Below are 13,652 nucleotides of genomic sequence, written 5' to 3'. Positions count from 1 at the left end.
TATTCACATCATGGCAAGCGTTGATGTTGGCCTCGATCACCTGGCTGAGGTAGGGTTAGTCAGGTTTGTCCACTGCAAAGTTACCCTTCTTCCTTCTCCCGCTCCACACTGTCCTCTTTGGAAGGAAGTCACTGTGCAGTCCACACACAAGGCATGAGGAGTTTACCTCTGGACGGGAAGAATATTCACATAGGTTATTTGGAATTTTTCTGCATGGGTGATTGGCCTATTCTCCCTCTTTTTCTTTTAAACTTGGAAAACATTTATTTACTTTCCCACATCAGTACTCATTGATATGAGTAGCTAAATTTTATATCTCCTCAGGAAAACAGCACTATTGAGTGTCTGGTACATCCTGTGGAGAACTTCAATCTTAGGTCACAGCGTTAAGAGCTCCTGCTTTGGTCCCATAAGCTCTCTTTGAAATGACCTATCATTTTTTATTCATTCATTTATATCAGTATGGACTCATGGGTATTTATTCTAAGCTTTGGGTTATAACCTAATACTACTTTATTTATTTTGTCAAGCAACTCTTGGTCACTGTAGCTTCTCTATACCACCTTTTAGACCAGAGCTGCACAAGGGAGGTGGGTGCGGTGTAAAAGGCCTAATGGTACCAAGTTGCCAACTTTGTTTTCCTTTCCTGGAATCAAGGGAAGAAAGGAATGCTTCTCTCAACTCATGGGTGAGGGGGTGTGGGTTAAAGACCCAATTTGGCCCAGCCAGTGTGGCTCAGTGGTTGACCATCAACCTTTGAACCAGGTGGTCATAGTTTGATTCTGGTCAGGGCTCATGCCCAGGTTGTGGGCTCGATCCCCAGTAGGGGGTGTGCAGGAGGCAGCCAATCAACGATTCTCTCTTATCATTGATGTTTCTATCGCCCTCTCTGAAATCAATAAAAATATATATTTTAAAAAAACACACCTCAGTTTGACCACCAGCCTCCCCTGTTTCCACCTGTCTTCACTAAGCAGCTGTGAGTCAGGGACCTCTCATGGGCGTGGTGCTGTTCTGGGGCAAGGTGTTAATCTCCCTTTTCCCAAAGAGAGGCTGATTCCATGGATCCCACCTCAAGACTGAAGTGAACAAGTGCTTTAAGAACTCCATGCTCAGTTAGCTGCTGGTTACAATTGGGCCCTGTTCTGGAAGGCTTTTGTGTTCTAAGCCCAGGAGCAAGAAAGGACAAATCCGCCCTGACTGGTTTGGCTCAGTGGATAGAGCGTTGGCCTGTGGACTGAAAGGTCCCAGGTTCGATTCCGGTCAAGGGCATGTACCTTGGTTGCGGGCACATCCCCAGTGGGAGGTGTGCAGGAGGCAGCTGATCAGTGTTTCTCTCTCATCGATGTTTCTAACTCTCTATTCCTCTCTGTAAAAAATCAATAAAATATATTTAAAAAAAAAAAAGAAAGGACAAATCCACCAGCACCCTTGCCCCTTCACACTCCCATTTGGTCCTCCTACCCGCCCTTCTTTCTCTTCTACCCACTGCTAACTCCCCAGCTCTGCCTTTGTAGCTTTGATCTGTGGTCTTCATGCACCTAAACTACTCCCTACCCCTGGCTGCAGTGCCCTTCCCCATTCAGCCCCCCCACCGCTCGCAGTCCTGGCTGATGTCCTGGTTTCTCTTGGTGTGCTTCATCTCCCCACAGGTCTGAGCTCCAAGAAGGCAGGCTGGGTGTCCAGTCACCTGGCACTGCTCCTTGCCAGTGGAACTGGGCTCCCTGTGAGCTCATGTGTGGGTTGAAGTATAGGTCTTGGGAAGTTAACCCTAAGGACAATTTTTCTGCCCTTAGGAAGTTAAAGCGAGGGACAGGAGACAGAACACATGGTGTCTCTGGGGACTGAGCTGTAGCCAGAGTACCTCCAGGCCTGTGTGACAAGAAGGTTACAGAGAGGCTGGGAAGGTCAGCACAATCATGGGCCCCACATGCCACGACTGTTATGCACCTCACAAGGGAGGGGACGCCCACCCCACCTTGGCCCCTCTTGGCCCCACCTGGCCTTGCCAACTCCCAACCCTGGGAACTGAGCTGTGGGTGCTCAGTCCGGGCCGTTGGTGGGGCAATTAAAACACTGAATGGGTTCCAACAGGGTTAATCACTGCTGTGTTTATAGAGGCGCCTTTCTCTGAGGATCGCTAAGCCCTCGCTGTGCATGATCTCATTCCTCCTCTGGGATCCCTCACTCTGGAATACCACCAAGAAGCTGGGGCCAGAGTGGGTGAACAGCAGGATAAAGGCAGCGCCGGAAACAGCCCCGGCTGCTGCCACCCACTTGGGCAGGCTGATGAGTGTTTGCTCTGGCAGAGAACAGGGGCCCTCAGTCAATGCACTACACATAAGAGGCCAGCCTGCTATGTGCCAAGTGCCCCTAAACACCGTGTCAAGACCTACTGTGTGCCAGGCCCTGCTGGGACCAGAAACCTAACTGAATAAATTCAGAGCCTCCTCTGGAGCCCACATCCAGCACGGCAGACTCCCCTCTACAGTGCACTGGGACAGGTGCTTCACAAAGTGCATGGATTGGGAGTGGCTGGAACCGGAAGAGCGGGGGACCTGGCGCTGCTGCAGCGATGTCCCCCAGAGCAGGTGACCTTTGAGGTGGACTTTAAGGAAAGAGTCAGAAGAGAATTCCAAGAAGAGGGAATGGCAGGGAAGGGTGAGGAGCCAGGATGAGAATGCTATGTGATGTGAGGCCAAACCAAGGAACAGGGGCTTAGTTGGAGAGGGGAGGTGTTAGAAGCCAGCAGAAGTTTTCAAGCTAGGAATTAACCATTTTAGTTAGATCATTCCATTCAGGCAGTGAAGCAGAGGGGTGGTGGCCAGAGGAAGAAACACCTGGCAGGAGGCTGGGCTGGCCCAGGTTAAAGACATTGAGATGGCCACTGAAAATGTGAGGACGGGAGCTGGAACTTCTCTGTGTGAGGGGACCAGGGAGAGAAGAAGTCAGAGATAACTGAGCAAGGGCTGCTGCAGAACCAGGGAGGGGAGGAAGTGCAGGGGCCGAGGAGCCAGAAGGAGCCTACAGTGTCGAGGACCACAGACTGCCACTGCAGCCGAGGCGGGATGGGGCTAGGCCAGCCCGCCTGCACGCTGAGCTTCCGAGGAGAGCTTCTGATGCAGGGACTGGCATCACTCCTGCCTCCCCTTGCCTGGCTTTGCCACCACATCAGCTAATGTTATTTCATGGCCTCATTCCTCCCCCTAGAGGCTCCTGGAAGCAGAGCTACTTTCTCCTGAGAGTGAATAGGTTCCTGGCTTAAAGGTCTCATTGGTCTGAGTCCCCAGAGTTGCAAGGTCAAGCCCTTGGCCCTTAGGCAGGCATGTGAGCTCTTTTAGGAGCTGGGTGGGGTGGGAGGACTCACTGAAGGTAGTTTCTATAGACCATGTTGTCCCAGCTAGGAGGGTGGAGAGAGGCTCACAGCTGTCTTAGCTCTCACCTCAGACCTTGCCAACCGAGGTGCTCACTCCTAAGAGATGGGAGAATGTGGACCCTGGGGTACAGGGATGGACTCGTTTGAGGGCTTGCTGGGTATCAGCAGGGCCAGGGGCTGGCCCAACACCTCTGCACCAGGATCAGGACTCTGGGCAAACCGTGTTTACCAGAGATCCGAGGGCCTATTTATAGTCTCAGCTGCTGCTCTCTCTGGGCCACGGGGGAGGGGGCAGGGTGGCTCCTCACAACAAGGGTGGTAGTCACTGGCTCTGCCCACCTGCCGCTAACCAGACCCCTGGCCCCTTCCCATGGCAGAAGAGACCTTCCCCTTTACCTCCGCCACGCTGCGCTCTCTCCGCCTGCAGCGAGAGTGGCTGGAGTGGGAGGACAGGCGCAGGGCAGCAGCCCAGCTCTGCCGGAGCCAAAGGTGCCCCCCAAGTTCTCTGGCCCGACTCGCTAGGCCTCGCCGCTGCTGCCGAGACCCAGCGGTCCACAATGCCCTGTTCTCCGGCAACCTGCAACAGGTCCAAGCCCTGTTCCAAGATGAAGATGCTGCCAACATGATTGTGGAGACTGTGAGCAACCAGCTGGCTTGGTCGCCTGAACAGGGTAGGGAGCAGCAGGTGTGGGCAGAAGGGGAGGACAAGGGAAGAGGTGGGGGTGGGAAGAGGGGGAGAGCGTCTCAACCCCAACCCCTCCCTCCAGACCGTAAACTATGCTATCCTTTCCCACTGCCCGTTCTAGTTCCCTGCTAAACAGCAATGAGGCATGGTTAGTGGTTAGTGTGTTTTATCAGAATTAAAGTAATATTAACAAATTAATTACATAAGAATACAATTATATTCTTACACAATTTTTATTAATATATATTCACACATGAATATTCTTTCTTCCACAGAATGAAATTATAATCCATATGCTATTTTTTAACCTGATTTTCTCATGTAACATGTCAATAACCATAAGTCAGCATAATATTTTATATAGGGGCATAAATTCTCCTGTATAGGTATGCCATGATTTATATAACTAGCCCCCAAATAGATTGGAGAGAATTGGTTCCTTTTTAAAAAATATGTTTTTAATGATTTTTAAAAATATTTTTTATTGATTTCAGAGAGGAAGAGAGAGGGAGAGAGAAATAGAAACATCAATGATGAAAGAGAATCATTGATCAGCTGCCTCCTGCATGCCCCCTACTGGGCATTGCGCCCACTACCGGGAATCAAATGGTTCATAGGTCAGTGCTTAACCATTGAGCAACACCAGCCAGCCTGGGTTCCTTTTTTTAAAGGCTATTTTAAGTAGCAATATAATGAACATCTTTGTGTACTTGCCAGCTGATTTCCTTAGGATCTATTCTGAACAGAGGGTTTGTCCCCTGCAAACCAAGTACCTCAATTGAGATTGACAAGAGATTGCCTCCATCCTGGCAGGGTAGCTCAGCTGGTTAGAGCCTCGTCCCCATATGCCAATATTTTGGGTTCAATCCCTGGTCAGGGCACATATAAGAATAAACCAATGAATGCATAAATAAATTAAACAACAAATTGATGTTTCTCTCAAATCAAAGAAAGAAAATTGAAATAAAAAAAGAGATTGTTGCCGAAACTGGTTTGGCTCAGTGGATAGAGCATCAGCCTGTGGACTGAAGGGTCCCAGGTTCGATTCCGGTCAAGGGCATGTACCTTGGTTGCGGGCACATCCCCAGTAGGGGGTGTGCAGGAGGCGGCTGATTGATGTTTCTCTCTCATCGATGTTTCTAACTCTCTATCCCTCTCCCTTCCTCTCTGTAAAAAAAAAAAAAAAGAGAGAGAGAGAGAGAGAGATTGCCTCTAAGCCCACCCATGGATTTTGGGTTCAAAATTGGGTTCAAAAACTTTGGCGAGCATATGTTCTCACAGTCACCACAGGCTCCAAATTCCTGTTTGGCTTCAACTAATACAGATGTGACCCTGCGCAGGGCATCCCTGTCTCATCCTACAGCATGTCCATCATCCCTCAAATGGCACTTGGCCTTATTTAAATTCTAATAATAAATAAAACATGCTTTATCCAAGCGTTGGGACACCCAGGACTTACTTCACCAGAATGCATAGTAACTTACTGTTGGATATTAGGCATCTATGTCCTTTAGACAAATCCTTGGCCATTTCCACAATTTGGATCCAAAACCAGTCCCACGAACAAACTCTCTCCCCACTCTTCCTTCCTCCATTCCCACCTCTCATCCTCCCCTCCCCCTCCCCCCTTGCTTCTACCCTCACTTTCACCCCCACCCTCCCCACCCAGAAGTGTCGTAGAACTCCAAGCTCATGGCTCCTCCAGCTCTGCTCATTGGCCACTCCCAGGCTCAGCTCCAGGACCTCCTGTTCATAACTCCCCATCCCCAATGCCAGAGCCCCAAGTGAACCAAAAGAGGCAAGAACTCCATCAGCGCCCTGACCAGTTTGGCTCAGTGGATAGAGCGTCGGCCTGCGGACTCAAGGGTCCCAGGTTCGATTCCAGTCAAGGGCATGTACCTTGGTTGCGGGCACATACCCAGTAGGGAGTGTGCAGGAGACAGCTGATCGATGTTTCTCTCTCATCGATGTTTCTAGCTCTCTATCCCTCTCCCTTCCTCTCTGTAAAAAATCAATAAAATATATTAAAAAAAAATAATTCACTCAAACTGTATTAAAAAAAAAAGAACTCCATCAGCAGCTCAAAGACCCAGATGTTCCCTTAACAGAATTAACCTTCCTTAGTTGCCCTTATGTTTTTTTTTAATTTATATGATATTAAAGTCTTAACACCAGTACCTTAGAATGTGACCTTATATGGAAATTGGTTCATTGCAGTTGTTTTGTTGTTGTTTTTAAAATAAATTTTTATTGATTTCAGAGAGGAAGGAAGAGGGAGAGATAGAAACATCAGTGATGAGAGAGAATCATTGATCGGCTGCCTCCCTCAAGCCCCCCACTGGGGATTGAGCCCGCAACCCGGGCATGTGCCCTTGACCGGAATCAAACCTGAGACCTTTCAGTTCCCAGGCCCATGCTCTATCCACTGAGCCAAACCAGCTAGGGCAGTTGCCCTTATGGTTTTAAAGAGCAATTAATTTTTTTCTATGAGACACATACTATGTGTTGTTACAGATTGACAAATTGTTCTAAAGGCTGTTCTGATTTACTCCCAAATCGGGGCTTGAGTGAGCCCCTCTCCACAGGTACAACCTGGCACAGAGTGTGCTCAGCCAGGGGTGCAGAAGGAAAACCAGCATCAGCTGTTCACCACAGCCTGCCCTGCTTCCAGGTCTCACCACCCCCGCCCCCCAATACTGTCTGCTCTCCACAGGGTTCTGGATACTGACCCCCAAGACCAAGCAGACAGTGCCCCTCACTATTGCTGCGGCCCGAGGCTATACCGACTGTGCCCGCCACCTCATCCGTCAGGGAGCTGAGCTGAATGCCCGGGTTGGGGGCCGGGCTGCCTTGCACGAGGCATGTGCCCAAGCCCACTCCGACTGTGTGCGGCTGCTGCTGACCTTTGGTGCCAAAACCAATGTGTTGTCTGAGGAAGGCACAACCCCCTTGCACCTCTGTACAGCGCCTGAGTCCTTACAGTAGGTGCTCAGGGCTTGAGATGGTTTGGGGAGGGCGTGTGTGTGTATGTGTGTGAAGCTCACGGCCTGGAGACAGGTCTCATTCTACAGATGAGAAAACCTCAAAAAGGTTTAGTGACTTGTCCAAGATCACATCAGCTAAGCCCTGAAGGCAGAAGCCCTGTTGCTTCTTAGGACAACCCTGTTCCAACTACAGTCTCTCTTATTCCTTGTGAACCCACTGTAGCCAAATTCCTACCTGTTTTGAGGTAGGCATCAAGAAAGATCTAGCCCTGGCCAGTTTGGCTCCGTGAATAAGGGCATCGGCCTGTGGACTGAAGGGTCCCAGATTCGATTCCGGTCAAGGGCACATGCCCGGGTTGCAGGCTCGATCCCCAGTTGGGGGCGTGCAGGAGGCAGCCCATCAATGATTCTCTCTCATCACTGATGTTTCTATCTCTCTCTCCCTCTCCCTTCCTGTCTGAAATTAATAAAATAAAATAAAAAGACTCAAGGGCTCCTAGGAGATACTCCATAGCCCACATGCAGGGAACCTCTCTCCTGCTTAGCTCTAGATCAGTGATGGATCCAGAGTAATCCAAATTTTCCAGCTCTTTCTTGAGTTCTTATGGGCACGTGGTACACTTTCCAGCAGACTTTATCCTTTTAAATAAAGTGAAAATAGCTTCACTTACCGAAATCCTACCTACCGAGTGAGCCATTCAGTGTTATTTAAATTTAGTATTTGGAAACAAAATTTAGCCCATGATTAAACTTACCGAGGAAATAAATGCAGGAGTTATGGATGACTGGTTGCTCTTGGCCACTGAGCAAAGTGCCTACTGAACATGCACTGAAGGAGAGCTGGAATTCTGGCTATTTGGGGGAAGGACACTTGGTCATCAGGATTTCATTGGAGTTGCTGGATCTGCTCCTGACTTCCAGCGGCTGCCATTCAGGCTTTTTTTTAAAAAATATATTTTTTTATTGATTTTTTTACAGAGAGGAAGGGAGAGGGATAGAGAGTTAGAAACATCAATGAAAGAGAAACATCGATCAGCTGCCTCCTGCACACCCCCTGCTGGGGATGTGCCCGCAACCAAGGTACATGCCCCTAACTGGAATCGAACCTGGGACCTTTCAGTCTGCAGGCCAACGCTCTATCCACTGAGCCAAACCGGTCAGAGCCATTCAGGCTTTTTAATTCTAAATTACTCTTAGTTTAGTTTCATCATCTTTTATTGTGTATTTGGCTTACCCCACAGTGGTTAATAATGAATATTTGCCTGTATGGTGTTCTGGCCTATGATTTTTTCCAGGAACTAGAAGACTAAAAAATGTGTGCTTCCTAAAATCTGCTTTCTATTGTCTGGTTCTGTTTGTTTGTTTGTTTTTAAATATATTTTCATTGATTTCAGAGAGGAAGGGAGAGGGAGAGAGATAGAAACATCAATGATGAGAGAGAATCATAGATCGGCTGCCTTTGCACACCCTGCACTGGGGATCTAGCCTACAACCCAGGCATGTGCCCTGACCGGGAATCGAACTGTGACCCCCCTGCTTTATAGGTTGACACTTAACTATTGAGCTACACAGGCTGGGCTATTTGTTTTCTTTTTTTTCTTTTCTTTTTAAAATTTCTTTATTGATTAAGGTATTACATATGTGTCCTTATTCCCCCATTTCCCCCACCTCCCATTCATGCCCCCATCCCCCTGTTGTCTGTGTCCATTGATTAGGCTTATATGCATGCATATAAATCCTTTGGTTGATCTTTCCCCCTTACCCCCACCCTTCCCTACCTTCCCTGAGGTTTGACGTTCTGATTGATGTTTCTCTGTCTCTGGATCTATTTTTGTTCATCAGTTTATGTAGTTCATTATATTCCACAAATGAGTGAGATCATGTGGTATTTATCTTTCTCTGCCTGGCTTATTTCACTTAGCATAATGCTCTCCATCTCCATCCATGTTGATGCAAATGGTTAAGACTCCTTTTTTACCACAGCATAGTATTCCATTGTGTAGATGTACCACAGTTTTTTAATCCACTCGTCTGCTGATGGGCACTTAGGCTGTTTCCAAATCTTAGCTATGGTGAATTGTGCTGCTATGAACATAGGGGTGCATATATCCCATTTGTTTTCTTTAGAGTAAAGTGGGGTAGGTGGGTCCCCAAGTGCCTTCTTTTGTTGGAGTGGGTGTGGCTGGTCTGGAAGGGTGGTCTTCCGGTTTGAAGGCAGGAAGAAAATACTAGGATTTCTACCTTTTCTTTTTGACTCACACTCATTAATGTTCTGTGTTTCATAGTGTACACAGTAGTGGGCTTTCAATTTTGTGTATGTGTGCTATCCACTCGCAAATAATTCAGAGCCAGGCCTTGAGCTCCCGGTGGGACTGGGGCGTCAGGCTAGACTTGGGAGGGACTGTCTGAGGCCGTGAGTACTAGAGCCCAGGTAGCCACTAACATGCTGTGTGTCCTCGGCTGCTCTGTGTTCCTTCTGGGCTGGTTTTTCACGTGAAAACTGAAGACGCTCCGGGTGACTTCCGTGGGCCTTCTGTGAGTCTGATGGTGGACACCAGGCTCGCCTTCAGGTGCAGGGGGTGGGAAGAAAGGGGGTAAGGGATGACAGAGGGGTTCTCAGGCCAGGCCTTGGTCCCTCAGGATTTGCCCTGGTACCTTGTGCCCTGCCCCCAGGTGCGCCAAGCTGCTGCTGGAGGCAGGAGCTACTGTAAATGTGGCTGCGAGGGACAGCGAGATGACACCCCTGCACGTGGTGGCGGCCCGCGGCCTGGAGGAGCACGTGGCTCTCTACTTGGCGCATGGAGCCAATGTGGGCCTGCGCACCAGCCAGGGTGAGACAGCGCTGAACGCTGCTTGCGCCGGGGCCGAGGGCCCCAGCCATGGCCGGAAGCACCAGGCTGTGGCGCGCCAGCTCCTGGAAGCTGGGGCTGATGCCCGGGCGGCCGGGCGCAAGCGCCACACACCACTGCACAACGCCTGTGCCAACGGCTGCGGGGCCCTGGCCGAGCTGCTGCTGCGCCACGGGGCCTGCGCTGGAGTCTCCAACGCAGCGGGCCACACACCCATGGACTGCGTGCTGCAGGCTGTCCAGGACACCCCCAACTGGGAGCCCGAGGTCCTCGTCAGGGCACTGCTGGACTACGGGGCCCAGCCAGTGCACCCTGAGGTGCGTAGGGAGAGCCTGTGAAAGGAGGGCCCAGGTGGGTGGGGGGATTGTGCCTGTGGAATTGCCCCACCGCAGGGGAAGAGCGGGGCCACGAGACTGAGAGCCCACCTTTTGTGGCCAGACGTCTGTCCCATCTTGGCAAAGACCGGGGAGGGCTATGGGGGAAGATATGCAAAGGGGAAAAGGGGTCCCAAGGAAGCTAGCCGGGGCCAGGAGGTTGTGGAGCACCCTTGAAGGCAAGGTGAACTGAGCGTGGGAAAGTATGAGAGACTCAGACCATAGTCTCTGGATTTGGATCTGCCCCTGGTTGGGAGAGGCATGGTGCCCCTGAGACCCTCTTTTGATTCCTAGATGCTGAAACTCTGTGCCAACCTCCCTCGGGCACTAGAAGTCCTACTTAATGCCTACCCTTGTGTTCCATCCTGTGATACCTGGGTGGAGGCAGTACTCCCAGAGCTGTGGCAGGTATGTCCACCCCAGGGGCACAGATCCATCCTGGACTCTGGGGGAGATGGAAAGAAAGGTTGGGCCCTAGGCGTATCCCTCCAGAATGGGCTTCTTAGAGGGAGGGTCAGGAGGGCCCCTGGGCTGGAGGAGGACAGGCAGAGTAAAACCCCTGAATTCTAGGTTCCCTCTACCCCCTAGCAGCTCAGAACAACCTCTAATTCCCCACCCCTCTCAGGCTCTCTTACCTGCATCAGCACAGACATTTCTCAGGCATCTCTGACTCCGTGTGCACTGTGCCAGCATCTTTGGCGTGGGGATGGGTGCGGACATGGTGGAGACAGGGCTCTGCGGTGTGGTCCCAACTCCCATGATCCCTGCCGGGCCTCCCTGGCTCAGAATCTGAGTCTTTCAGGATGCATCAAATTTTACATGTTGCAAAATCCTAGAACCCTACCCCTAGGTAGCCCCCAGTTGGAGGGGCAGAATTAAGGGTATTGGGCCATCTGACCCTGTTCCACTCATGGCCTAGGAGCATGAAGCCTTCTACAGCTCAGCCCTGGCGATGGTGAACCAGCCCAGGCGGCTGCAGCACCTGGCCCGGCTGGCTGTGCGTGCTCAGTTGGGTAACCGCTGCCGCCAGGCTGCCGACCGCCTCCCACTGCCCCAGCTCCTCAGGGACTACCTGCTGCTGCGCGTGGAGGGACGCATCCAGTGAGCACCATGCCAGGCTGCTCCCATAGCTTGTCCTGCTTTCTCCATCCACCTTACTCCCCCCACCCCAACCCTGGACGACCAGACCCTGGGCCTCTGTTTATACTCCACATCCCTCCACTGACTCCTTGAGACAACTGCTGACCAACCTTACCTGAGCTTCAGCTCCTCGCTTTGATGGAAATGTCTGCAGACTGACCTCATCCATCTCATCTTTGCCTAAGTGGGTGATGCCTCAAGCCAGGAGGTGATGGTCATTGTTGTAACCCCTCATCTTCTGCCACCAATGTATCTGAAATCAGTTTCCTATAAAGAATGGCAGACTCTGCCTCTAGCTGTACTGCCTCTCTGCCCAAATTGTCATTGTCATTTGAAGGGAAAACCTCACTGACTGGTCTTGAAACTCCTGCTCTTGAAATCCTTTGTTCCCAGGTGTTCCCCGTCCTTGATATACCCTCCCCACATTTTAAAAAAAATATATTTTATTGATTTTTCACAGAGAAGAGGGGAGAGGGATAGAGAGTTAGAAACATCCCCTACAGGGGATGTGCCCGCAACCAAGGCACACGCCCTCGACCGGAATTGAACCTGGGACCCTTGAGTCTGCAGGTGGAGGCTCTATCCACTGAGCCAAACCAGTTAGGGCCCCACATTTTTTTTCTTTCCCTGATTGAAGCTGATATCCTCAAGACAGCTCAATAGTACTATTTGATCAACCTAGCAGGTAGTCTTCCTTGGTATCATATCTATTTTTTTTAAAATTTTTATTGATTTCAGAAAGGAAGAAAGAGGGAGAGAGAGAAACATCAATGATAAGAGAGAATCATTGATCGGCTGCCTCCTGCACACCCCACAATGGGGATCAAGCCCGTGACCCAGGCATATGCCCTGACTGGGAATCAAACCATGACCTCCTGGTTCATAGGTTGATGCTCAACCACTGAGCCACACTGGCTGGTGGTATCATACCTATTTAAGAGCCTGTGTCTATCTCAACTAGGCTTGAACAGGTATTTCAGTAAATGGTTGTTGGAGGAATAGATACATGATGCCTGGGACCCATTTATGGTTGCATTGTGCTCCCCCCCACACCCCAGTGATGCATGGTGTCTTAAACAGTGGTCACCACACTTGTGATCTCTGAGGGTCTGTGACAAAAGGACCAGCCACCAGTTGTCCCCTGCCCCCCTCATTTCCTCTTCTGGTTCCAGAGTCAAATGTACCACCATTCATCTTTAAGAGGAAGCTTTTCAAGCCAAGCTAGTTTTTATGAAAGCAAATAAATGATTTGTGCACAGTACCAATGTGTGAATGTTGTTGGGTTGAAATGAGACTGAGATACCTATCACTCCATGTTTATTTCCCCCACTTTGTCCTCTTCCATGGTTCCCAAATTTTCTGCACTGAGCAGCTGTTACTCTTGTGATAGCAAAAAGAGCATAAGAACAACACAAGACCCCATCCCAGCCCCTGAGCCTAAAGTACCCACTGTGGGAGGGAACTGAGGAGGGGCTCCCGGTCCTTTTGCCGAGGGACCCTGGGATCCCCAGTGCCATTCCCATTTGGAGTCATGTGGTAAAGACAAGTCAGGAGACCTGGAGTTGGCTTCCTGCAGCTGTTGCCCAGGCTCCCCTCCTATGTGGAGTTGTATCTGCAGAGATGCCCTTTGACCAACACAAAGACAGGCTTTTAACTCCTTATGTAGAGCAACAGTCTTTCCTTTCTTGACATTTTCACTTTAATTTCACAGAGCCAAAGGCCCAAGAGGAGAGAATGAAATCCTTTTTAGTCCTGGGCCCACGCTGGGAGCCTCCTTCTCAGGGGAGGATGCTGAACTGTCCACCCTCTCACAGCTACAACTACAAGATATCTGTTTAAATAAAACAAAAGATACATGTGAAGATGTATATTATTTGGGGGTAGGGCAAAAGCACAAAAGAAAAGATTAATAGATATGGATACAGAAAAAGCTTAATGAAAACACCAAGTCATAAATACAACTAAAAGGCAAAATATTGGAAAATGTTCTGCAGCTAAAAGATTTTATTCCCTTGATCTGTGAGAAAGAATAACATCTGTTTTATTACCAGTGTTGATTTGGTGTCTCTACAGTGCATATTAAAAAAGTAATATGATATTCCACTAGGTTGGGGGGAAATTTTTTTAATGGCGGGAGTATTTTTAAAAATTAAATTTTTATTTATTTCTGAGAGGAAGGGAGAGGGAGAGAGAGATCAGCTGCCTCCTGCACGCCCCCTACTGGGATGGAGCCCCCAACCGGGG

General features: G+C 49.8%; 1 protein-coding gene across 2 annotated transcripts; it reads left to right on the top strand.

The window, feature by feature from the left end:
* The first annotated feature begins 3,650 nt into the window (after nucleotides 1-3,650).
* ASB16 (ankyrin repeat and SOCS box containing 16) lies at nucleotides 3,651-13,268 on the top strand. 2 transcript variants are annotated; one of them, XM_080680062.1, is made up of 5 exons: nucleotides 3,651-4,047; nucleotides 6,775-7,042; nucleotides 9,719-10,211; nucleotides 10,563-10,676; nucleotides 11,188-12,668. In XM_080680062.1, exons 1-5 carry the CDS (start codon nucleotides 3,747-3,749, stop codon nucleotides 11,371-11,373), a joined length of 1,362 nt encoding a protein of 453 aa, XP_080536188.1. In that variant the 5' UTR covers nucleotides 3,651-3,746; the 3' UTR covers nucleotides 11,374-12,668. The 2 variants fall into 2 exon arrangements, with proteins under 2 accessions (XP_080536188.1, XP_080536189.1); XM_080680063.1 differs by lacking the exon at nucleotides 11,188-12,668 and adding an exon at nucleotides 13,120-13,268 and having other exon boundaries at nucleotides 3,656-4,047.
* The last annotated feature ends 384 nt before the right edge of the window (nucleotides 13,269-13,652 follow it).

Source organism: Plecotus auritus (genome assembly GCF_963455305.1).
Source record: "Plecotus auritus genome assembly, chromosome: 7".
Classification (NCBI taxonomy): Eukaryota; Metazoa; Chordata; class Mammalia; order Chiroptera; family Vespertilionidae; genus Plecotus; species Plecotus auritus.
The sequence above is the reverse complement of the archived record's forward strand: the minus strand, read 5'-3'. Positions and strand labels throughout refer to the sequence as shown.

Excerpts from the sequence above, each read along its gene's own strand:
- ASB16 (XM_080680062.1), top strand. The coding sequence starts at position 3,747 with ATGGCAGAAGAGACCTTCCCCTTTACCTCCGCCACGCTGCGCTCTCTC. Across the intron at positions 4,048-6,774 it reads GGCTTGGTCGCCTGAACAGG|GGTTCTGGATACTGACCCCC; the intron begins GTAGGGAGCAGC and ends TGCTCTCCACAG. Across the intron at positions 10,212-10,562 it reads CCCAGCCAGTGCACCCTGAG|ATGCTGAAACTCTGTGCCAA; the intron begins GTGCGTAGGGAG and ends TTTGATTCCTAG.